General features: G+C 46.1%; 1 protein-coding gene across 1 annotated transcript in view; it reads right to left on the bottom strand.

Moving 5' to 3' along the window:
• The window catches only part of MAP3K9 (mitogen-activated protein kinase kinase kinase 9), a 349,830-nt gene that overhangs the window by 58,373 nt on the left and 265,271 nt on the right, over nucleotides 1-26,186 (bottom strand). Inside the window, exons 8-10 of the mRNA XM_078659615.1 lie at nucleotides 23,390-23,546; nucleotides 23,059-23,061; nucleotides 21,455-21,567 (exon numbers count right to left, since the gene is read on the bottom strand). Coding sequence (XP_078515741.1) covers nucleotides 21,455-21,567; nucleotides 23,059-23,061; nucleotides 23,390-23,546 — 273 coding nt within the window. The remainder of the gene's footprint in view (nucleotides 1-21,454; nucleotides 21,568-23,058; nucleotides 23,062-23,389; nucleotides 23,547-26,186) is intronic.

A 26,186-nucleotide genomic window follows, 5' to 3' on the forward strand; every position in this document is an offset into this window, starting at 1 on the left:
TTGCGGAGAAGAGTCAGGTTTTATATATAAGCATGGGGGTTTAAAGGGGAGCACTTATCAGGTTGTAATACAACGGTCCTTTCTCACCGCTCGCCCCGGTGACCGGGTACTACCACTTGGGAAGGTTATCCACGACACCTCCATTAGTTTCCATTGGTAGCCCCCTCACACCCCGGGGTTAGCAGTAGCCGAGCAGCCAGGGCCTACTGCGAGGCGATGGCGTGAGCGTTGGTTACGAATATACTTTACACTACATATTCAAACATACGTTGTCACAGCAATGGCGAAAGTACAGCCTTGGGAATTCGCCAGCAAAAGAATGCGTCGATTATATATAGTAAAAAATCTAGACTAGTTAAAGTGAAAAACTGAAAACTAGACGAATCATGTTGCATACAACAAAATGTCGGACGTCCATCCTTGGCACTGTGCAGAGACGCAGCTACCTAAGTGCAGCAGTTGCTATTAGTGCAACAGGTGCAGCGGCACCTGCGCACAGGTGTATGATGGGTCCACTGAACCACCACCATGTCTCTCTTTCACTCCACATGCGGAGGCTGGAGGAGTAATTTCTCTTGCTTGAATTGAGGCCCATTGCACCCTAATATGTTACTAGTGCAGTCCAGTGGTACTTTATTATTATTTATTGATAGATGAGCAGTTATTATAAAACAATACTAACATTAAACTATTGGTTCCTCCGGTCACTGAGAACCGCTCAGGTGTTTGAGAATCACTCTGAGAATGACTTTGAGAGTCAGTCAAAGAATAGAATGTGTCTCAGTGCACAAGACAGGCGCATCAAAACTAGGCATTCGTGGCACCTCAATTGGTTCAGATGTTTCTGTGATGTTTTGAGCCATAAGTCTAGTAAAAGTCAAATAAACCTATTTTGAAAGTTGCTTGTTTGTTTAAAAGGGCTTTGGATTTTTTGTGTGCATATTTTGTAACTGTTCGACGGTGCTGAGGGGCCTACAAGGCTTGCAGTTCCCGATTGGGATTACCAAGTGGATAAATAAACCAATAGGTCGCAAGTGGCCAGTTCTGTTAAGGTTTGTTTTCAGGGCTCCGGGTTACGTGAGCAACTTTTTTCATCATCCTGTATCATGGGCACCAGCAATTTAGTGGCGGGGGTCAAATTATGCTCAGTGTTAACTAAATTATATAGCAAGAAAAGACAGATTATCTGGCGTAATGAAGCGCATCTTGTGACAGTATTCTTGCATTATTTTGTCTTTTTGCTTCATGCTAACACTATATGGGCAAAGGTTCCGAATTATTAGTAACAGTTTATCACTCACATGCAGCAATAAGCAATCGAAATGTGATCAGTGGAACTTCGCAGGTAGGGCCTTCCTCTGCGTGGCAACTCGCGCCCCCACATTTTTGTTAATTTATGATCTGTTTGAGCTAGAATAATTATTTCTTTTGGCAAATCTGTAAATTATGCAGAAGATGATGGAATATGTGGCAAAAGAGGCAAATCTATAATTATGTTGAAAGCGCTGCGTCCACGCTATAGAATCACATAATTTAGTGGCTCTGCATGCATTTTAGGACTGGCTAATCGTAGCCACATGTTTTGTCTCTGTTGGGATTATGGGGAATTTGTGTATTGTGTTAGGAATACCGAGGTATCTTCAAATGGCCACAGGCCAAGTTATTTAGGTAACCTTTGGAACAATGTGGCCTCCAGGGTTAAGGGAAACTTCAGATTCTCTAGGGTGACAAATACGTTAAGAAACCTGATCTGGTACTTGCCTACCTGCTGCTGGACCCTGACTGCCAGGTGGGCTGTTCCAAGTTGGGTTGGGTTGGGTTGAGTGTTTGAGTGCCATCAGACACAGCCACAGCGCATGAGACTAACTCACTACTTCACTCTCACTCACTACTTCACTCTCTCTCTATCTCACTACCGCTCTCTCTCTCTCTCTCTCTCTCTCTCTCTCTCTCTCTCTCTCTCTCTCTCTCTCTCAAATACACTAACTCACTTTCACTCTCTCATACACTACCTCACTCTCTCTCTAGCTCACTACTTCACAACATCTCTCTGTTTCTATCTCAATACAGCACAACTCTCACCCTCACTACCTCATTCTTTCACTACCTCACTCTCTCTCACTACCTCACTCTATATCTACTTCACTCTCCCACAAAACAAAAATAACTACATCACTACTCAAATTATATCTATAACACTATCTCACTCTCTCTCTCACTAACTCTCTCCATAACATCACTCTATCTTTTTCCATATCACTCTCAACTATAACACAAGTCACTCACTCAAAAAATAACTACAACACTCTCTCGCTGACTCACTCTCTATCTCACTAGCTCACTCTCTCTCTCCAACTCACTACGTCACTCTCTATCTCACTAACTCACTCTCTCTCTATCTCACTAAGTCACTTTCACTCTCTCTTAAACTACCTCAGTCCTTCTCTATCTCACTATGTCACAACATCACTCATTGTTTCTATCTCACTACCACCAAAATCACTCTCCATCACTAACTCACTCTTTCACTACCTCACTCTCTCTGTCTCACTACCTCACTCTCTCTATTTCTATATCACTAAGTCACTTTCACTCTCTTTCACTACCTCACTCTCTGTCTCTGTTTTCGTTCAGAGGTAAGCATTTTGTTTTTTGTTTGCTAATCTTATGTTTATTCTCTCTTTTCTAGGTTCAACATGGCCCGTGGCGATTCCCTTCAGCGATGTGCACCGCTGTGCACGGAGTTGTTCAGACAGGTATGTATGTTGATTTTAGTTTATGTTAGAGGTAAGGCATATTTTTATTTTTACACTGCACTGTCCTTTTACTGCTGCACTCTCTCCTCAGCCTCTCCCTGCGCCATCGCTTCACTGCTGTACTCTCTGCTCAGCCCCCCCCCATCCAGGCTGCAGCCCTCACTCCTCCACTGCAACATCACTCACTGCTGCACTCTCTCCTCAGCCTCTCACGGTACCATCGCTTCACTGATGCACTCTCCTCAGCCTCTTACTGCACCATCCCTTCACTCTCTCCTCAGCTCCACTATACCGTCTCTTCCCTGTTACAGTCCCTTCACTGCTGCACTCTCTGCTCAGCCCCCCACTGCACCGTCCTTTTAATGCTGCACTCTCCTCAGTCTCTCACTGCACCATCCTTTCACTGCTGCACTCTCTCCTCAGCCTCTCCCTGCACTGTCCCTTCACTGATGCACTCTCCTCAGCCTCTCCCTGCACCGTCCCTTCACTGATGCACTCTCTGCTCAGCTCCCCATTGCATCGTCCCTTCACTCTCCTCAGCCTCTCCCTGCACCGTCCCTTCACTGATGCACTCTCTGTTCAACCCCCCATTGCATCGTCCCTTCACTGCTGCACTTTCCTCAGCCTCTCACTGCACCATCGCTTCACTGCAGCACTCTCTCCTCAGCCTCTCCCTGCGCCATCGCTTCACTCTCTGCTCAGCCCCCCCATCCAGGCTGCAGCCCTCACTCCTCCACTGCACCATCACTCACTGCTGCACTCTCTCTCAGCCTCTCACGGTACTGTCCCTTCACTGCTGCACTCTCCTCAGCCTCTCACTGCACCATCCCTTCACTGCTGCACTCTCTTCAGTCTCTCACTGCACCATCCCTTCACTGCTGCACTCTCTCCTCAGCCTCTCCCTGCACCGTCCATTAACTGATGCACTCTCTGCTCAGCCTCCAATTGCATCGTCCCTTCACTGCTGCACTCTCTTCAGCCTCTCCCTGCACCGTCCCTTCACTGGTGCACTCTCCTCAGTCTCTCACTGCACCATCCCTTCACTGCTGCACTCTCTCCTCAGCCTCTCCCTGCACCGTCCCTTCACTGATGCACTCTCTCCTCAGCCTCTCCCTGCACCATCCCTTTATTGCTGCACTCTCTCCTTAGCCTCTCCTTGCACCGTCCCTTCGCTGCTGCACTCTCCTCAGCCTCTCACTGCACCGTCACTTCACTGCTGCACTCACTCCTCCTCCCCACTGCACCGTCCCTTCACTGCTGCACTCTCCTCAGCCTCTCACTGCATTATCCCTTCACTGCTACACTCTCTCCTCAGTCCCACTGCACCGTCCCTTCACTGCTGCACTCTATGCTCAGCCCCCCACTGCTCCGTCCTTTTACTGCTGCACTCTCTGCTCAGCCCCCCACTGCACCGTCCTTTTACTGCTGCACTCTCCTCAGCTTCTCCCTGCACCGTCCCTTCACTGCTGCACTCTCTGCTCAGCCTCTCCCTGCACTGTCCCTTTACTGATGCACTCTCTCCTCAGCCTCTCCCTGCACTGTCCCTGCACTGTCCCTTCACTGCTGCACTCTCCTCAGCCTCTCCTTGCACCGTCCCTTCACTGATGCACTCTCTGCTCAGCCCCCCATTGCATTCACTCATCTATCCATCCTTTCCCTCATCATTCCATTCACCCCTTCACTCATCCATTCATACTTTCACTAATCCATCCAGCTATGGCTTCCTTGTATAACACATTTTGTCTGCAAAATGTCTGTAATATACATTAAAAATAAATAAAAAAATAAACTATTTCCAAGATTGTCTTTAAAAATTAATCTAAGTGATGAGCGCAAAAATCTGTAGAACAGAGCTGGCTCTTTCACACCACACCTCCCCTTCACTCCCACCCCCTTTGAAAGGCTGGGGCCCTGGGCCAGAGTCCACTTTGCAGATGCCTTAAAAGTTCTCTGAAAAAGTAGAGCTAACTCTCCCAGGAGGGGGTTAATTCACAGCGCTGAAATGCTTCAGCTGCAGTGGGAGGCAAGGGGTCTCCTCTACTAAAACTGAAAGCGTGTCTAACTTTCTGTAAGGCGAAACCGTTGCATTGTAAATGCTTGTTTTTTTATGTATTTATATTTTTATAATCATTGTTACTTGTCTATGTTTTTATTATGTTGTGAATGGTTATTATGTATCTTTTATGGTCTTCGACCGAAATAAAGATTACTTGACTGACTGACTGGCTATTATATACCACTGATCAGTTACCAATCCCGGATTTAGGATGGTAGATGGTTTGGGATTCAGATTGTCTGACCCTGGTGACTTCCAAATGGGAAATATATTTTTTTATAACCAAACAAGTGCCTTTAAAGGAAATGGGAACTGAAAATTCAGGAACAGAGGTCTGTTGTGCATTGCGGGACTCCATTCCTGTATTCTTGGCTCATCACAAGGGGTCACATATTGTAACATGCCTAATTAATATTCATGAGGCAGGTCGTTTTGCGATCCAGTACAAATGCACAGTTTGCAATGCGACCTATTACTACAAATGTTGCACGTGCATTACATTCTCATCTGCAAAATTGCCAGTGTGCATGTGCACGTGCACATCCCAGGCTTGTAAACAGGAATAGCACATATAGCAAGCAGTAAGTGTCTAACAGCCTGATTCATGTACGGGCCGTTTTGCGTGTCCCTAATAGCGATTAATAGCGACTCGCTATTGAGGAAACGCAAAACGGCATTCATGTACTTTTCGGGGAAAAAATAGCGACTCGCACGCGGGCGCTAAATCCGATAGCGACCAACTAAAAACGCAGAAAAATCGCTAATCCCGGCTACCTGCGTCGGGATTGCGACTCGCAATCCCGTGCGATCGGAAATGCGACTCGCAATCCTGTGCGATCGGAAATGCGACTCGCAATCCCGTGCGATCGGGAATGCGACTCGCATTCTCGCGCGATCGGGAAAACGGGAAGTCGCTTTCCGAGCACAGTGATGACATCACAACCAGGAAGCAGGCAGTTCCCACCCCCAAACACCACAGCGAGGCAAACCTCCGAGGGAGCAAGTCGGAAAGCAGACGCTAAACCAGCGATAGCGACTTCTCTACCGACTGAAATAGCGACATATCTGCTGCCATGTCTGAGGAACCTGTCCCTGGCCCCAGCAACAGCGCAGGACGAAAGCGAAAGCTCAAGTTCTCAGAGCAGGAGCTCGAGAACCTTATTGAAGGGGTGGTGGCCAACCATGACCGGCTCTTCGGGACCAACTCCAGAAAGGTCCCAGAGCAAGACAAGCGGAGGATCTGGCTGGGAATAGCCTCCAGCGTGAACTCGGTGGGTGTGGCCGATAGGTCATTGGAGGAGCTTAAGAAGCGCTGGTATGACCTCCGAGGTCGTGCCAAGGAGAGGGTGGCGGAGCGCCTTGGAGAGGCATCGGGCACTGGAGGTGGCGGACCGACAGTCCCACCCAACACACCCTTGGAGGACCAGGTCGAGGACACCCTTGAGAGGGAGGCGTGCGTTGGCGTGACCCCTCTGGACTCCTCCCGCCCCACCCAAGACACCCAAGGTAAGTGGCATGCGACTGCGACCCTGTCCCCTATGACCGTCCCTGACCAAATAGGCTCACTTATTGGCCCATAGTCATGCCTTTGTTGCGCATCAGGGAATGCCCTGAAGCATTGTGGGAGATGTAGTATGTCCACAATGTAGTAGTACCCCAATGCAGCCAGACAGGTCCCAAAGTACGCAAATCCACAGCCATCCAGGGAATGTCACCCAGCATGCATGTAACATCAGCACGTCTGACAGTCACATGCAACTAATGAGTATCCACTTACCCTCACAGGTGGCGCAGACAGCAGTGACAGCGAGAGGCTGCAGATAGATGAGGAGGCCCAGGAGGAGGATTCACAACCAGAAACCCAGGCACCAGCCCCTGCCGCTGCAACAACACCAGCAGCCAGGCCCCCCACCGTTGCTGCATCTGGATCTGCCGTCCCACCCGCAGCCAAGGCCAGGCCCCCCACCGTTGCTGCATCAGGATCTGCCGTCCCACCCGCAGCCAAGGCCAGGCCCCCCACCGTTGCTGCATCAGGATCTGCCGTCCCACCCGCAGCCAAGGCCAGGCCCCCCACCGTTGCTGCCTGGATCTGCCGTCCCACCCGCAGCCAGAGCCAGGCACCCCACTAATGTGCCCCCAGTCCCTGCCGCACCAGCAACGCCTGCTGCAACACCACCTGCAGCTGGTGCCAAGAGATCTGGGCCTGCGACAGCGGCAACACAGCGGGCAATCAGCAGGAGGGGCAATGGACATCGCTATGCCTGCATGAGCGTAGAGAGACGCATGCTCCGGATCCACCAGCGCCAGTCACAGCAGCAAGGTGCCATCCAGCTCCAGCTGCACAAAATTGGGCGCAATGTGGCGGGAGTTGGAGACCACATGGACCGCATGACGGCGGCCATGGGCCGCATGACTGCAGCCATGGAGGAGAACACTGCTGCGCTCATCAAGCACCGCAGTGTAGCGAGCCGGCGCCACCACCAGCTGATGAGCCGGCTGTCCGCCTATAGCAGGTCGAATTATGTGGCAGCAAATGCCACCACCCAGTTGTCGCGGCGCTCTCTCACACAGCAGCACCAACTAGTGCAGTGCTGTGAGGACATCACCAGGGTACTGGAGCACCTAACCACCGCGGTAACGGCACTACACACACCTGCGCTACCGGCCATTGTAGGGGGCGACGATGCCAGTGAGGGTGCCTCCAGTGTGAGCAGCCAATCGGCCACACTGGTCCCGCCACCTAGGCGCAGCACCAGGGCAACGGCTGGTACAGGTGCCCAGGAAGAGGAAGAGCCTCAGAGGCGCTTGGGCATTACGCGCAGGAGGCGCCATTGACACTGTCTGCATAACACTGGCACAGGCTGACGCTAAGCCTGCCATGTATATGCACACTGCAGTATGAAGCAATACTGTTATTTGTAAATAGTTGGACTGATTACCTTTTTCTTGTGAATGAAACAAATATATTTATTTTGCTGCACACATTAGCCTTGTGTAATCATTACATTTTGCATGCAATTGTGATATGTGGGGTGGGGGAAGAGGGTGGGCTAGAAATTGTTCAGTGTGATGTGGTTGCGACGTCTGTGGCCTTCAGCTGGGTTCTCCCCGCGTGCATGGTGCACATGTGCTGGTGGCCGGTCGTCCCCTTCAGATTCACTGCCTGAGATGTCAACAGGTATCCGGCGCTTGGTTGCAATGTTATGGAGCATTGCACAGACAGCCACAATGCGGCAGCACGCAGCAGGACTGTAATACATGGCCCCACCTGTCTTGTGCAGTATACGGAACCTTCTCTTGAGCAGGCCAAATGTCCTTTCTATACAGTTCCTTGTCCGGATGTGCGCAACATTGTAGCGCCGTTGCTGAGGTGTGGCAGGGTTGAGGTAAGGGGTCAGGAGGTATTCCCGTAGGGCGTAGCCACTGTCACCTGAATGAGAGGAGCAGATGTTGATTGCCTGTGCAGCGCAGTGACTTCATTGCAATGTGACATTGTCGACAAAGTGTACTTACCAAGTAGGTGTCCTTCCCCAAACTCTCCTCTGAGCAGTCGTGTGTGGAGTCCACTGTGCCTGAAGATAAAGGAATCATGGGTACTCCCTGGGTACTGTGCGACAATGTCAGTGATGATGGTCTTGGCATTGCAGACCATCTGTATGTTGAGGGAGTGGTAGGACTTCCGGTTGCGGTACATATACTCCGTGGCAGCTGGTGGGCAGATGGCGACGTGGGTACAGTCGATGCAGCCGAGGACATGGGGAAAATGGGCTACATTGTAAAATTGTAGTTTTGTCAGGTCCAATTCCTGTTGGCTCGTGGGAAATGTGATGTGGCGGTGGAGCTGGGTGAGCATGGCGTCAACGAAAGTGTGGAGGCAGCGTGACATGGTGGGCTGGGATATCCCCCCAGCAGCCACTACTATGCCCTGGAAACTGCCGGAGGCCAGGAGGTGCAGGCTGCACAATACCTGCACATGTGTAGGCACAGAATTGTTTCGCCTTGTTGGGTGCTGCATGAGGGGGTCAAGTTCTTGTATCAGCCAGGTGATCATTTCCCCATTCAGCCTGTATTTGGCATAAATCTGTTCTCTGGTCTGGCCCAGCAAGGTGACCCGCTGCCGGTAAATCCTTTCCAGCCTCATGCGTCTCCTCCGTGCTGCTCGCTGTAGCCTTCGCCGCCTCACCACCATGTACATTCCTGGCATTGTGGAACGCCTAATGCTGCTGCTGAATGTCCTTATGTGTGATTGGTCAGGCCTGGACCTGTTGGTGATTGGCCAACTGTTTTTCAAATTTTACTTAATCGTGGCTTTTATGGTTACCACCTGCTTTGAGTTGTCCTTAATTTGCGCCGCGCAAAACTGCGATTTTGGGGTTTTCCGCTATTGTATATTTTTCATGAATGCAGATTGAGAATAAATTGTGTTTCGCTATTCATTTCGCAGATTCCGTGGTTGGTCGCTATTTCCGTATCGCTAATGCGCGACTACCGGGACTCTGCGACTATTATAGCGTAATCGCTATTTTAATCGCTATTCTGTGTTTGCGAAATCGCTATTTTGTACTTGAATGCCGATTCCGTGTTTTGCACCCGCAATTGCATTTTCGCAGCCATTGCGGGCGCAATTTCGCTTCATGAATCAGGCTGTAGGTGACGTAGTGAACTCACAGCTTCACTCACATGAACTCGGAGTCTAAAGAGTTTAAGTTAAAAAGCAGCCATCTTTCCCATTCCTGCTTCTCCTCACTGGCCCACAGAACGCTCCTCTCCTTGCTGTTCTTTGTGTGGAATTGTTACCAGTATATGCTGCTGATTCAGCAAACAATACCACAGGGAAATCTTGTCCTCTTACATGGATTGATCACTTACTATTTTAATTTAACCAGAGAGTTAAAGTAAGATAGCGCTGGGAGCTGACTCAGCAGTTTCTTAAACCTGGGGAAGCTGATTAGAGTGTTGGAGGGGCCGGTCAGGTCAAGCGTCTTCCATTCACTCCCAAGGGCCCCCCTACTTGTTGATAGGAATTCACAGATCTCTGCATGAAAAGAAAACAAGAGTCTTTACATCAGAAACCGAAGATTAAAAGCAACAACCCATAGAAAACAAGGACTCAAGATTCTTTACTTTAGAATACTAAGAACAAAAGCAGCAACCCAAAGAAACAAGCATTTGCAATGCAATTGGTCTCTCCTTTGAGACCTTATTAGTATTTAGCAATGCAGCACATTATCTTGGGTGCGGAAACATCTACTGTTCTTTAACATGGAGGTTTTGACACTAATAGGCACATTATCGCACTAGACATTATCAAACATTATGGAAGTGCAGCCTCACTCACATGTATTTTCAGCACAAAGACATCTCCAAGCCACAACACATGGAAGACCCAACGACTTCCGGTGAATTATATATATATATATATATATATATATATTTAATCGCAGAACTAATGCAGTGGAGTGATTTTTTTTAAGCGTACACTATACCATATTATGAGCTTTTATAGCAACTGTACAGTAAAGCTATGTCTATTTTAACCTAAAGGGGTGTGAATGGATGAATAAAAATACAAATAAGGATCTCAAAATGTAGGCTGGAATGTATAGTAGGTAACAGGGACTACCAATCACAACACATGTACTTGAAGTGATTGTGGACATTATATGCAACAACAAAAGTAATTGGTAGTACGGGGTGTCAACGACGCTTGTGCAAATGATGTTCAGCTGGTGAAGTTACCCTGCCACATCACTTGTGTACTGTGAATAAAGATACACTTGGAGTACCTACATATCGTGGTGATGTCCTCCTAACCATATGAAAAGGTGGTACCTGCCTACTGACACTGCAAGAACTCTCAACCACCTTGACATTGATCATATCACCCTACCTCACACCATGAAGATTCTATTGGGATTCATAAGCAATATCTTTCTTTGGTTCTCCTCCTGCCTATTCAACAGACACCAGTTTGTTCACATGAACACACCCAGGGTCCACGCGATCACTATTAGCTGCAGACAGGGTTCGATCTTACCTGGTCATCTGCAGCATTTACATGGACCTTTATGGGATTCTTCTCACTAGTCACTAGTAACAGCATCATTATTACAGTGGACACCTCAGACATGCACAAACTTTAAAATGGTTTACCTTGTTCTACTCCGAGGAGCCCAACCAACAGAGAGCAACACTTCTGCTGTTGATCAAATCCTGAAGGGACCTGGGAAATAGCCGGTGTCTCGGCTCCTGGCCCATGGTCCCCCCTTTGGAAAGTTCAGCCTCGTCTCACATTAGAAAGCGCTGCAACTCTCCCATTGAATGATGTGGGCACGGGGCAAGTAGGAATATGGCGTTGCAGCTCTTCAGAGGGGTATGCCCAGGAGTCTGTAGTGGCTCCTTGGAGGGACCTCGCCTAATCCCCCTAGACCGCATCACCAATGGCGAAGTGATGTTCGGCCTATCCCATTGGTAATCCAACAGTGTCTCCTTCTATGCAGTGTGCGTCAAGGAAACCGGCGGGCGGGACTCGGGTGCGGGCAGTACGCGAGGGCTCACGACCTTCTCGAATCTCCAACTATTCCTTCAGCTCCTCAAAGCTGCGGGCCCTGAGCTCCCGAAAACGGCAGAGATGAGATGGCTGGTCATGGAGCCCAAGCAAGTTGAAGCAGTGGGAGCCTCAGCGGACTTGGCCAGAACCCAGGCGACAGCCCAGAGACTTTAAAAGCCACAAAGCGACCAGCCTGAGACGCAAGCGGTGCTCTGGGCTCGCGGGGGTTGTGTCAACAAATAGTACCGCACTAAAGGTGGAAGCCATGATAGCCACGTAGCCACCCCCGGGATAGCTCCAGAGACCACAGCCCTAACTCTAGTCAAAAATCCACTCCTCCATGCCCCACTTCCAGTTCCAGGTTCACTTCCACTTCACAGTGATCAAACATGATACACGCTCCTCTGCCCCAGGCTTGCAACTGGTCTACACAAAAGACGCGTTTGTATTATTGGGCCATTGTTTTTTTTGTGCTCTCTCTAATGAGCACATAGTAATATGATGAGAGTGCATCGTTTCAATTGGAAGGTGAATCTCTTCGAAGCTAAACCGAAACTTTTTCATATTGTGCGTCCAGTTCAGTGGTCTTCTGAAGGAGGGAAACATATGGCTGGGTCTGAACTGGGGTGGCGAAGTGAGCTAAAGAACGATGATGGATTCAACCCAGATCTGTCACTGGGGGTGAGTGTCTGAAAAGTTTCAGAGCTCTGTCCATCATCTCCTTATGTTTGCTTTGTTCACCCTAAATTGGCAGGGTATGCCCTGAGGTGGGTCCTTTGCTCACCTTGCCACTGGATTCAACTTAACCTGGCTGATGAGAGGTGTTAACCCAAAACCGGTCCCAGGATGCTTATTTCAGTCCAGGGAAGACCTGGCTTGGCAGTTCGGGCTGGACTGTTCCCATGAGGAACAGGGTCAAGACTGATTTGCATATGGCTGGGTCTGAACTGGGGTGACGAAGTAGCTAAAGAACAATGATGGATTCGACCCAGATCTGTGACTGGGGGTGAGTGTCTGAAAAGTTTCAGCGCTCCATCCATCATGTCCTTGTGTTTGCATAGTATATACTGAAGAATGACTGTTCAGGGTGGATTTCGGACCACCTGAATAATAACAGGTGCTGGAAATCCCACGGTTAATACCCAGGTATTGTGGTCGCCACAGTTAGAGCATGTTCTCATTGGCTGATGTGTTTAATATGTTGAAAGGTGCATGTGTGTGTGCGTGTGTTAGTCAGAGGGGTTAAAACCCAGCTTTTGACAAACAAGTAGTTTGGAGATCAATTGCCGACAAAAACAGTTGGGACTTGTGGACTAGATCATTTTAAGATTGATCATAAAACAGATGCCCATGGGTAGATTTTGTGCCTGGGGGAGGCCATTTCCTATGTCACCCTGGCAGTTTACTGCCTACCATATTTAGATATCGCTGCCAGTGGAGATCTGTGTGCATTCAGAGAAGCTGCCACCTTACGGGGTTCCTCTGAAGACACTAACAGTTTGATGAACGACTGTCATATTTCATGGTGCCACTCAGCAAAATTTGTTTTACAAAAACAAATTCAAAGAGTTTGCTTTGATAAAAAAATACCAATGGATGTGACACCCTGTGCATTTTCTCCCACGGTGTGGGAGTATTTTTTCTTTTATTCTGTTTGTGACCTATCTTCAGGCCATTAATAAAATGTTTCTGCCACCAAAATGATCTTTAAAAGAAGAAGCCAAGCAACAGATGTGCCACTGGTGCACCAAATGCAATCTCGTCTACCTCGCCCATGATTGGACGGTGCCCAGAGCGAGGAACCCTGGTCTTCCTCCCTCCTCACACTACCCCGCTGCAACCCTCGGTGCCCTTAACGCTGGAAACTGCTCAACACACTCCTGCCTCAGCTCCACACTGTCCTGCCTCAACGCACCACACATCACTAAAGGAGCATTCTCTTGCACTTCCTGCAAGTTTTCATGCACTTATCTATAGCCAACACTCATCATACCTGCATCAACACCACCCAACCCCCACTCTCACAATCTCACAGAGTCCCACAACAACTCACACAACACTCCACAAGCTCCCCAGCACTAGCTCACTCACCCGCGTGCCACAGAGATCTAGGACCTGCTGTGCGACAAAGCCCCAGACCGATTTTACCTCAAGGAAACCTGGCTGAACACTGCATCAGCACCTGATATCACTACAGCCAGGCCCCTTTCAGGCTACAAGATCACCAGAAAAGACAGACTCCACAAGCTCAGAGACGGAATCGCCATCATTCAAAGATCACCATCAGCTGCACCACCTCCACAGACACATTAACCTCCATCATGGAACACCAGTTGTTCAAGCTCCACATCACAGCCAACTTCACCCTAAGCAGCATTTTCATCTACAGACCACCAGGACAGTACACCACCTTCACTGACTTTGTCGCACCACTCGCCCTCAACGCTAGCAAGTGCATCCAACTTGAAGAACTGAACTACCATCTGTAAGACCACGCTGACCCCAACTCTTCACAGCACTCTTCAAAGACCCTGGAAGCATGGGCCTCACCCAACGAGTAAAGGGACCTATCAATGTTGCCGGTCACCCCTGGACTCTGTTTTCACCACCTTTGACAACATCAGAGTCGACAAGTCCACACCAGTCTCCTGGACAGACCACATCCTCATCAAGTTCAGTATTTCGATCCTGGTCCAATGTACACACACCACTTCCAGACCAGCCCGCCGAAACTGGAACAGGATCACTGACAAGGACTGGAGCACTGCTCTCACCACCCACCAACCCAAACACAGCAACAGCCTCCTCAAAGCCATGAAGAATTTCTGGGGGAAGGTAGAAAGAGTCATAATATTCAATAAGAGCCAGGAGATTCCAGAAAAGACTAAACATTCTGGAGGGAGCTGGAAAGTTCTGGACACCTCTAGATCAGTAAGAACTGGGAAGATTTAAGCGTAAGTCACAGCATTGCACCTTGCCTGGTAATAGTGTTTGATGGGTTCCCTATTCTGGTCACATAATTCACACCGTTTGCGTTCCCTGCACTTTTCTGTTACCTACCATTTGGTCCCCTCAAGTGATTAGGGTAGGTTGGGTTAGCTCTTCCTTCCACAGATAATAAACTTTCCTTGGTGCTACTCTGAGATTCCTGCTCCAACTTCAAACACTTCACATAATCCAGCATTTCAAGATCTTTGTATTCAGTTCCAGGACTGTATCCAGGTCAACTGGGGTCTAGGTATGGGCTCCTTGTTTCCATACCCTGATAAGCCATTGTACTGATACTCAGAACACATTGTATCCTGTTTTAAACAAGTGTACTTGCATTGATGGTCCCTTGTTTTAAGAGTTACTGAGGTCACCAGTCAGACGACTGCAGACCGAGGGTTCTTGCCACACGCCTTCCACCAGCCTGTGCTACTCAGGTCAGAGAGACCAGACACTCACAAAGTATTTTTTGTCTCTCTACCTCCGTTCCCCTTTTTCCCCTTTTTCCCCTGAACATTCCCAGTACAGATTACGGGCATCATTACAGATCTTGATGTAACTCAAAGGGGAAGGAGTAGGGTTAGTATTGTTGTCCCTGGCCTGAATTCTAGTGAAATCCTGACACAGCCTCTCACTCAGGCAGTCTGCTGTTTAGCCCTAAAACCAGTATATATCCTACAGCTATTAAAGAATATCCCTTACCTTCACCACTAGTTATCCTAACAAAAAGAGCTATTTGTCAACTTGAAAGTGGTGTCAATGTGAGACACTCGGTGCCCTTACTCTGCGGTTCAACTACATTTCGAGCTTGCACGATGCAGAGATCCTCTCTGTTTTGCATGCCTCGAAGTCTAGGAACTTTGCCTCACAGCCTTGAATATATTTTATTATCAGGCCCCCTGTAACAAACATGCAAACCCAAGCCTGTCTAGAGAGGCTTGTGGTGTGTTGTGTCCCCAAGGTATACCAAGATTTCTTTTTTTCCCTCAACGATGGAGCCGAACAAGTCATTTTAAAGCACACTTTCTAAAATATATTGGCTACAAAATAGTAGGTCTTCTGAAAGAGGGAAACCTGTGAACTCTTGCTAATATCTGGAATAATACTCAAGAGCAGCATGTGTCTGTGGCAGCAACCCATGCATGTGCCTGCCGTAAGAAAACTGTAGAAATCAAATACAAGAGCAACCCATATGCTAAAGAATATAATAACACAGATTTTGTGGGCCTCTAAGAAATTGTTGGTAACTATAAGTGTGGTAGGTGATTTCACATCTAATAGACTTTTTATCCACAAACAGAACAGACACGTTTTAAGCCCATTTTCCAACTATATTTTGTGTAATACTGTTTACTGTATCAGGTGTCTGGTGATCTGTATAGGGTTGACAACTCAACAAGTGAAAAGGAGGATCTCATTGCAAGTTTGCTGCAAAGTAACACCTACCCCACTAGCATGACACTTCATTGAGAAAGACACAAGGAAAAAGACAACAGATGGCAAGTGACTGAAGTGGCCAGGAACCCATTCAGGGGCAGACACCTTGAGAAGATTCTACAGAAATTGAATCGTATGGATACAGCGCTGTGACTCCATCAATGATGGACTTAACCAATTTTTATCTTTGGTTGTAGACATGTTTTGAATTAACTTTGCACCTGATTTAGAGTTTGGCAGAAGGTAGTCTGTAACAAACGTGATGAATATCGTGTCCACCTTATACAAGAGCATTATGATATAATGCACTTGTATAAGGTAGACAGGATATCTGTCATGATTGTGACGGAATACCCATCTGCCAAACTCAAAATGATGCCCCTTTTCTTTTATTTACTAGTATCACTTACGTGATCAAGTGGCTGGGTATATGCACATTTATGCTTGTACTGACATGTTCCTGTTCCTTTCATAGTCTGTATTTCAGAATATGTATTCCTGAACCCACTTATTTCTAAGTAGTCTTTTCTACATTGGGCAGAACTACCTGCCATTATTCGCCTCATAAATGTTTTTGCCGATATAAATCAAAACATAGTCTGAGGTACGAAGTGGCACATTGTGGTGTGTGTGCTTCTCTGCAGCCCAGAGCTTGTTTTTGGGCCCGGTGGACAGTTTACTGGGATGCGGGCACGGCACGCCTTCACTATTGTCAGACAGAGAAGGGCGCTCTGTCTGCCCCAAGCTGTGGGCCACTGATTCTAAGCCCTTATGGATATCTGTTTCCGCTCCAGGTCAGACCGGGAACAACAACATACCTACCTCGTCAAGGGGTCGGTCACCTTCATTCATGAGGATTTACAACCAATCCTCTAGTCCTCCATCTATTTAGAGAACAACTTCCTGATGTGTCTCAACTATGTCTTGATATAAGCTTTGTTTTCTGCATCCCGGCGATGACCTCAGAGTATTTATTGTAGTCCAAATGTTGTCGACTTCATAGCCAGCAGATTAGGACTTTGTGTGCACATTCAAAGACCATACTGAGAATTATGAATCACTAATTTATCTGACCTTACTGGACTTTATAATAATATTGATTTACGGGTGATCACTGGGGACACAGAGCACCTTGCCATTTCTAACTTGTTTCGTCATATACTCTGTTAATGATTTAATGCCACACTAAACTCAAGAAGGCTAGCTGATATTTCTCTATCTCATTAGGCTTTGGATTAATTACACTGCTGCTGAAAATATTGAAATTCTTTGCATAGATTAATGTAGCAATTAATTTGCTACATATTTACTGAACAAGTTATTGAATGAGTCCATTGTGAACCACTGTTTCTTATGACAATTGGAAAACAGCAAGCAGTTCTTTCACTTATAGGACTTCATTGTTCATTGATCTGCACAGTGTTTACAAGTATCCCCTGCAGCCACTCGATGCAGTCTGAGCTTTTCAATCAGCACAGACAGAGCACACACTGGTCCACGGAAGGGATAGATATCCCTGGAAAAAGAAAAGTCTTTAACTAGCACCATGCTAGCACATCTTCCCTTGTGCTCTGCAACACCCTCTGAGTTAGTGGGCTGGCCATAAAGACAGACAGACATACACACTTACACAAACAGCAAGTATCTGCCAACCTATACACTATTGAATGGCTTTGTATGGACATTCTGGACCTGCAGCTTCATGCATTGTGTGCATCAAGAATTTGGACGCCCTAAATTGTTCTCTCACACTATCCAACTCCGTTCAGTCCTTGGGCATCTCCCCGGACAAAAACATGTAAATGAAGGACCACATCAACAACTCAGCCAAAGGTGCGCTTTGCACAGTAAAACATCTCAAGAAAAGCAAATAGTTCATTCTCCCCGATGATTTTAAGATGGTAGTGCAATCGATATTTCTCTCAAACCTTAACAAAACAGAAAAATCACCTTGCCCCCTCCCTCCTCCAAGAATAGTTCTTAACACAGCTGCACGGCTCCTAACAGGCATTAAAAGGTTTGAGCACATCTCACCGGCCCTCAAGAACCTCAATTGGCTTCCCATTGAAGGAAGATGTATCTACAAGACTGCTTGCATCACCCACAAAGCCCTTCTTACACATAACCTCAACAATCTAGATACCAAACTTTCAAAAGAGGAAGATTCAGGACTCTGAGAAGGTCCAACTCACTTCTTCTCATAAATTCTGAACTAAAAAAGAAACCCTTCCAGACACGCACATTATCTGGAAATGCACCTAGGATCTGGAACTCACCACCTAGAGGGCTCCTCTGCAACCCCTCCTTTTCCTGCCACAAACGGGACCTTAAATACCTACAGTTCAACAAATTCTTCAACACGCACACAGAACCGAGCTATGCTCCCAAATCTCACACCCAAACCGACTTGACTTATTGTGGCGGTCGATTGATTGTTTCAGTTGTGTACTATGTCATTTACTCCATTAACTTATGCTGTTCTGATGCCCGCATATTGTAAGTACCTTGACTGCCTAACGATTTTCTTTGTCGGTATACATGTATGTACTTAAATCAAATGATCTTGCATTATATGTAAAGCGCTCTGATACCCTAGGGTCTAGCTAGCGCTATATAAATTGAAGTGTTAGATTATGTGACCAAAAGAAGCAGAGTTGTACATGTCTGTATATTTTAAAAACCCTACGTTCTATATTCTAAAAGTGGTCTAAACTCTTTCTACTTTTTCCCTTCTGTGACTTTTTCTAAGATTAAGGATAATAACGCTATAAAGCACACTCTCTCTACAGTACATAAGTGTGAGTGATGTACACTGTGCTGCGTGCAATGATGCAGTTGTAGCTAATAGAAAAAGAGTGTCTTTGCACCATCTTTTTTTTTTTTTTTTAATGAGGACGATTCTAGTTTTGAGTTACTGGCAGGGTGTTCCATAGTCTGATCCCTAGCTTGAAGCTCCTACCTCCAATAAAAATGGGGCACAATATAAAGGCAGACAGACTAACATTATTTGTTCAATATGACATCCAGCCTGTGTTTTATCAGTGGCTTGGAGGAGTTCCGAGGTGCCAAAACACATTTATGAATAAGACTGACTATCTGTTGGTAACCAAAAGAGCCCTTTTCTGGCATCAAGAAGTTGGTCTCTTCTTTGACGCCCAGTCCTAACCCTAGTAATGAAGTCTTGAGCGAGCAGTAATTCCTTCATCTGTTTCTTAGTAAACCCGAGGTTAGAATGAGCAAAGCAAGCCTATCCTTCATCTTAGACCCAACAACTACTTCTATCATGTTGTGTGGTATCAGGTAGATGATCTTATTAAGGTGTCAGAGAGAAATATAAATTCTACTTATAATTGTATCCACTTATGATTGGAACGGGAATAATTTGTATACAATATATTTTCCCTAATAAACAGTTGTCAACAATACAGACCCATAAAAATATCCCAATCACTGTATCGCTCGACACTACATTGCCAGGAGGTATATACTTAGTTTTCTTCACTCTCCCTTTACTTATCTTGATGATATAAGGGTAGTTGATTTGGAGGATGCAATATTTTTATCATGAGATATGGTGACCACTCGTCATTACGAAGCTGTAGTTCTGACCCTAAAGCAAAACGAGAGCCTACTTCAGAAGAGGGTAATTTAGCTGTCCTTATTGCCCAAACACCACAATCATCCAAACGAATGCACGAGCTAAGGAAATCCTGGAATAGACTTTGCTTAAAGAAATTGCATTCTAAGATGACTACTCTGGCATGCACGGCTGTCGTGGTGTCATGATGCATGAACATGCACTGAAGACCATTTTCTAATTTCATTCATTATTTGTTCTCTGCCAAATAAAATTAGCATTGGCAGATAGGTTGCCAGGTGCATTTCAAAGGTCCTTGTTTAGCAGTGGTGTTGTATTAGCTTGTTTGAAAGACACTATAAGAGTTCTATCACAAAAAGATTTGTTAATTAGGTTTTAGGTAAAATTGATGATAACCCCATGGATGAAATAAAAGACCCAGGCAGGACTTGCATCTATAGGATGATTTGTAGGTTTGTCAATGTGAACTTAAGAATGTGTTTACAAAAGGTGCAAAGCTTGGTCCATAAGCGTTAGATCAATATCAGTTTTCCAGGACACTGACTAACTGTGTAAATGTTCCAATTTAGACTTCAATCAATCAATCAATCAGGGAATTTAGACTTCAATCAATCAATCAATCAGGGGTTTGTGGAGTGTGGTACTCACCCGTGAGGGTCTCAAGGCGCTAGGGGAGGGGAGCAGCTCCGCATCAGTCAAAAAGCCAGGTCTTAAGGTCCTTCCTGAATGTGTGCAGGGTCTCCCACCTGCTCTGTTTCTGCGGATGCGGGGGACCTCTGCCAGGGGGAGGTCGATGGAGCGGAGGTTCCTCTTGGGTACGTGGAAGGATAATCTCTTGTTGAGGTATTTTGGTCCACAATTATTGAGGGATTTGTAGGCGTGGGTGAGGAGTTTGAAGGTGATCCTCTTCTCGACGGGGAGTCAGTGGAGGTCTTGTAGGTGTTGGGTCATGTGTTCGTGGCACGGTGTCCAGAGGATGAGTCTGGCTGCGGCGTTCTGGATGGTTTGGAGTTTGTGTAGAAGGGTTCTGTTGATTCCGGCGTATAGGGCATTGCCGTAATCCAGTCTGCTGGTTATGAGTGCGTGGGTGACTGTCTTTCTGCAGTCCGGGGGGGGGGGCATTTGAAGGTGTTACGGAGGATGCACAGGCAGTTGAAACTGGTGGAGGCGACGGCGTTGATCTGGGGGTTCATGGAGAGGGAGGAGTCGAGGATGATACCGAGGTTTTGTGTGTGGTCTGTAGGTGAGGGTGGATTCCAGAGGGCGGTGGGCCACCAGGTGTTATCCCAGGCGGAGGTGCAGGGTCCAAGGATGAGGACCTCAGTCTTCTCTGAGTTGAGCTTCAAGCAGCTGTCTTTCATCCAGGCTGCTACGTTCTTCATTCCTTCCTGGAAGCTGAGTCTGGTGTCTTCGGGATTTTTCGTGAGTGAGAGGATGAGCTGGGTGTCATCGGCGTAGGAGACGATGCTGAGCCCATGCTGTCTGACGATGGCGGCGAAGGGGGGCCATGTATATGTTGAAGAGCGTGGGGCTGAGCAAAGATCCTTGGGGTACTCCGCACTTGATGTCAGTGGGTTCGGAGAGGAAGGGAGGGAGCCGGCTTGAAAGCAATGCATCCTGATTTTCAAATTGAATAACATCATCTGCAAGACATGTCTACAGATTCAATAGATGACATGGACACATGCAGTTAGCCAGAAGAAGGTGGTGGGCAAGTGATTTGGAACTGGGGTCTTATATCAGGTATTTTGAGGGTGTTTAGTTTCTATTGGCCACAACTAAAAGTACATGATGCGGGGGACCTAATGTGTTGTACCGGATAACCTTCCTCGTAACACTTCTGCATATTCATGTTTTTTGTATTCCAAATGGAATGATTTGCTTACCATTCTCCTTCTATGAATCAAATGACTATTGTATGCCCTATGTTTGATCAATAAAATATTGTTTTGAAAAGTACATGATGCAAAGATCAACTATTTGGAGGGGTCCAGCAAATTGCTCAGTAAACTCAAAAGAAAACAAGAGTGACTTGATTATCCCAGGAAAATACCTCTGTTCACTCTTACCCATCTCAGCGAGGCTGGTGAATCCTGGGACGGCTGGAGGTGGCCTCTGGACCTTTGCCAGATTTGGAGTACTTGATGACCACTGCTTGTATCCTTCCATCAGTGGTTTAAGGCTTGCAAAGAAAATGGGGGAGGTAAGAAAAAGCACTATTTAATTTAGGTGGAAAGAGAAAGGAGACTAATACATGAGATACTTTGCATTGCAAATCAAAATTTCATTTGGGAGGAAAAAGCAAAGGACCATATTTCAATATGCATAAGTTCTGAGAATGCTCAAGTGGCACAAATGATGCATAAAAACCTGGCTTTTCGCAGAATCCTACCTGTAATCCCCCTCTTCGGGTGTCACCAGACACTCAGCTTTTCCATCAGATGCCCCTTGATGCCTCCGGGTTAAGTCGCGCAATACAAATCCCAAATTCATTCATTCATTCATGTCTTTACTAACAGAGAACAAGTTGACCATAGTTATGAAAGTCTCCAGTGACAAAGTGGGAACAAACAGCATGCCAAGAAAGATGGTAACAGAATCAGACTATCTGGAGAAACGACTTGGTGTTGAGGTAGGTGCAGAGGTGGCAGGAAGGTAGATAACACCACAACGCCAGGAAACGAAAAGCCATCCAAGGTTACTGTGAGACAGTCAGAGATCCATGATTGGGGGCTTATGGGTCACAGTTTGTCTGTTCTCCCAATCCCAATTAATTCTATGAGTCAGGCCATCTGCAACCTTATATATTAATTATTGCACATGTAAACACAACAAGTTGCACAGTTTAGTTTTAAAATGAGAGAGTGTACTGAGGAGAGAGGTTTCTCATAAAGAGGAATGGTGGGTAGTACAAATACTGTCCACTACTCCCCTTAACACCTTGCGCGCTAGCGGTTTTCCCGCTGTGCGCTGGATTTTTCAAAAACCCGCGTTACATGACGAGCTCAGCTCGTCATCAGCACACGAGCGCAGTAGCTGATGACGAGCTGAGCTCGTCATCAGCATCGAAGGGGTTAATGATACTGAATTACTTTATAAACGCCCCAAACACAATAGTTTTCTTTGGTGTTAATAGAACATACCAATTCTTCTCATTAGCTGTGCCACCTGGTTAGAGGTTTTAGTATCCTTGTAAAAAGAGTATTATGAATGATTTCATATACAACATGTTTTTCATGTTTTTAAAATATTATTTTATGTGATAATGAAATACATCCCATATTGTAAACTGTTGTTTGTTTTCATCTAATTGCAACCCCTGAGTAAGTTCTGGTTTGTTATTGGAACAAAACGGGTTGGCTGTTCTATTTTTTAATATCATGCTTATGAAGAATAGAAAAAGGGAGTTTAATTAGAAACTTGCATTCATTCCAGTATTTTGTGCACTATGGTGTGCTCTCCTCAGTTCGGACAATTAAACAAGAAGTAAGCGCTTGAGCAGATGGAGTGGAGCAATGGTGATGTCATACACCACAGGATAGAGGAGGTGAGAGCCAAGTACTTAACACCTTGAATGCTACAGCAATTCATCCCTGGTGCTGAAGATCTTTGAATGCCTTTGTTCATGACGAGCTCAGCTCGTCATGAGCACACGAGCAGTGTACTGCATGACGAGCTGAGCTCGTCATGAGCATGGAAGGGGTTAAATGTTTGGGGGCTGAAATACTCCAATGGAGCACATGAACAATTGGAAGCGTCAATGATATGGTCAAGGTTAGTTCTCCATGAGATTGGGCTAGGAGAAGTGAGGGAAAAGTGAATCAGAAGATTAAGATTTTGGATTAGAATTATAAGGCAAAGTCCATGGCTGAAATGAGTGAGTAAGTGATTGATTGATTGATTGATGGCCTTGCTAGGTGCAAGGATACAAAGCTTAAAGTTTTCAGGGAACATAAACAGGGAGTGACCTGAGGTTGTTTCGTGATCAACCTGGATCTTCTTACCCATCTTCCCCGACATTGAGCTCCTTCTGGCAAATTGAACTGGGCCCCCACGTTCGGCCTTTCTTCTTCAAACACCGCTTCTCTTCTTTCTCGCTTTCATCTTTTGGAGGAGTAATACTGCTTTGACCCCATGCCTTGTTGTTCTCCCCTGGTGTCACTGCAGGAATAAAAAAAATTGCTAATGTATGCTTAGAATGTAAAATGTGCTAACCAAGAAACGGTTAACTGTCTTAGTAAATTAAAGCTAGATGAACAGGTCATGATTAATTATTCTACAGTTGATGAAAAAAAAGACACCACATATCCATACATTTTCAGGAGCTGTTTAACACATTTGGAATTATGGCCCTCTTGAAATTAGGAGCATTGTAGGGTACAGGGCACATGATGAGACTCAAAGTGAGCTGGATAATTACAAAGGCAGTGATGGAACTGGTGATGTAGACGTTGTAAATGAATCAGACTGTAATACCGTAGTGAATAAGGAATACTGAAGAGGCTAAAGGGAGGAAGAAGGCAGAAGTAAGAAGAGATTGGAATAGGGTAAGTGGAAGGGATGAAGACAAGCATTGGAATAGCCAATAGGTCTCCCCTTTGAGACCTTGTAAGTGTTTAACCATGCAGCACATAAGCTATACAATTACTACACTCTGAGTCATGCGGTGTGATTCAGGAATGCATACCTGCCTCAGGAAACATTTATGGGCACATTCCAAGGGTTTTAACGCACAGACAGAAAGACAAGTGCCTTGATGCATGTCAACAGCATTATAACATTCTGTGTGCTTCTACATCACTAGAGTATTGCAAAGCCTATGAAAAAAGCAGTGAAGTACTTCACAATGGCAGGGACGCCACATCCCTCCTCCCCTAGGAATCTATTCACCAAGCACCATTCTCTAGAGTTTTTAATTCAAAACACTGCTCGCACCACCTGTTTACCAGCAAGCCCCTCTGTCCCAGTTCTCTGGGTATTGGAGCACTGGACGTAGCCATAACAACAAAATGCTCCCGTTTGCCAGGTAGAGGGGAAATAATGTCTAAACAGGGGAGGCAGCGGCATCACTTCATCTCTGTGCACCTAAAAACAAAACAATTAACCTGACCTTGTGTAATGTACCTGGCGCTTTTGTTATGCACTTCAATACCTTTGATTCAGTCGAGTTTGTTCTCTTTAAAAATGCCCCCAAAAATTATTCTGAAATTGTGTAATGCAACTAGCGCTCATGTAAAGCACTCCAACACCTTCGGGTCGCTCGGGTTCATATTATATAAACAAGTGTTAGAGAAAGTGCGACAGAAGTTGCCCAAGCCTTGTCCTTAACTGTGCTGCAAGGTTGGGTTGCTGAAGGTCCGGTGACCGAGGCTTGCTAAAGCAACAAGCAGTGAAGCAGGAGAGGTTTGGGGAAGTCCTCGCACTTTGAAGTCAGAGAAAATTAAAGAGATGATCAAAAACAGCACCTGAGATTTCATCTCAGTATTTGAACAGAACAGGGAGATTGAGTGACGGTAGCTGAAGCTGACCACCGAAGATGGGCAAACAGTGACACAAGCAGGAATCAAAGAAACAAATAGTCCCCAAATGAACACAAACACAGAAGCGTAATGTTGGGCGGTGCTCTGAAACCAAACACAAAAAGGAGGTACAAAGAGGAATGACTAACCACTAGCAAGCAAGCATTTTTGAATGACAATCAAAGTGACAAATAAAAAAGCAAAGGGAAGGCCCATAAACTGAATACAGCATGTCTCGCCTCTTATGCTCGACCTAAAAAGGAGGATGATGGAAGATGTCGCAGAGATGCCAGCACCAGAGAGATGTAACAGGAAAATCAGGGTGCCGGATACATTGAAGAAGTTTGTATTATATTAATCTGTTGTAAATTTTAGAGTTTGTATGATGTTAACGTTTTATATTACAAGGAGGGGTGCGTTGTATTGACACTGCAAGTTTTGTGGGATTGAGCTAGAATCTTGTAGGTTTCTGTTAAAGAAGAAAAACATTTTGAAATGCACTTTGTGATTACTTTAGCCTGTTAACATGTCCAACGACTATCATTTCAGCTACAATGCCTCAACCCACATTCAGTATTCTCCCCTAGTCGTAATTTTAGGCCAATCAGGTGTAATTAAAAGTAAAAACAAAATATGGATGATGGCAGTCCAGAAAATGGTATAATTACTGTGGGGGTGGACAAACTATTGTTTTTAACAGATCAAGAATAACAGCAACATGATGGCAGGAATGACTATTTAAAATACCGGCAATGTAACCACAGAACAAAAGAAACATAGGCAGATATTGTGCAAATCAGTACATCAACAAGAATAAACCCTTTTAGGAATTTTAATAAAGGGGGAATGTAAAGGGTTCCGTAATGCACTCACCACATTCGAGCTTGTGTGACTTTGTTGGTGCCTACTGCTACTTCCTCCTAATCCACTATTATTGACTGCAATGAGCCCTTCTTCTCCGAATTATGCAGATGCCACACACAACTACACGCATGCAAGGCGCAAGATGAACCTTGTGTGTGGGGAACAGGTAGTACTTGAAATCGATGCTGGAGAACCCCAGCCTTCATCCAAAAGTAGTCCGCGACTGGTTTCGGCAAACCCACATTTAGTAGCCAGTTGGTGAGGTACAGGAACACATATATCCCTGAGCATTGAAGGTGAGCAGTGACAACCGCCATCAGTTTTGTGAGCACTCGAGGGGCCGTGGTGAGTTCAAAGCATGTCACGGCAAACTGGAAGTCTTCTAACCCCACCATGCACCTCAGATAATGCCTGTGAA

Source organism: Lissotriton helveticus, chromosome 9 (genome assembly GCF_964261635.1).
Source record: "Lissotriton helveticus chromosome 9, aLisHel1.1, whole genome shotgun sequence".
Taxonomy (NCBI): Eukaryota; Metazoa; Chordata; class Amphibia; order Caudata; family Salamandridae; genus Lissotriton; species Lissotriton helveticus.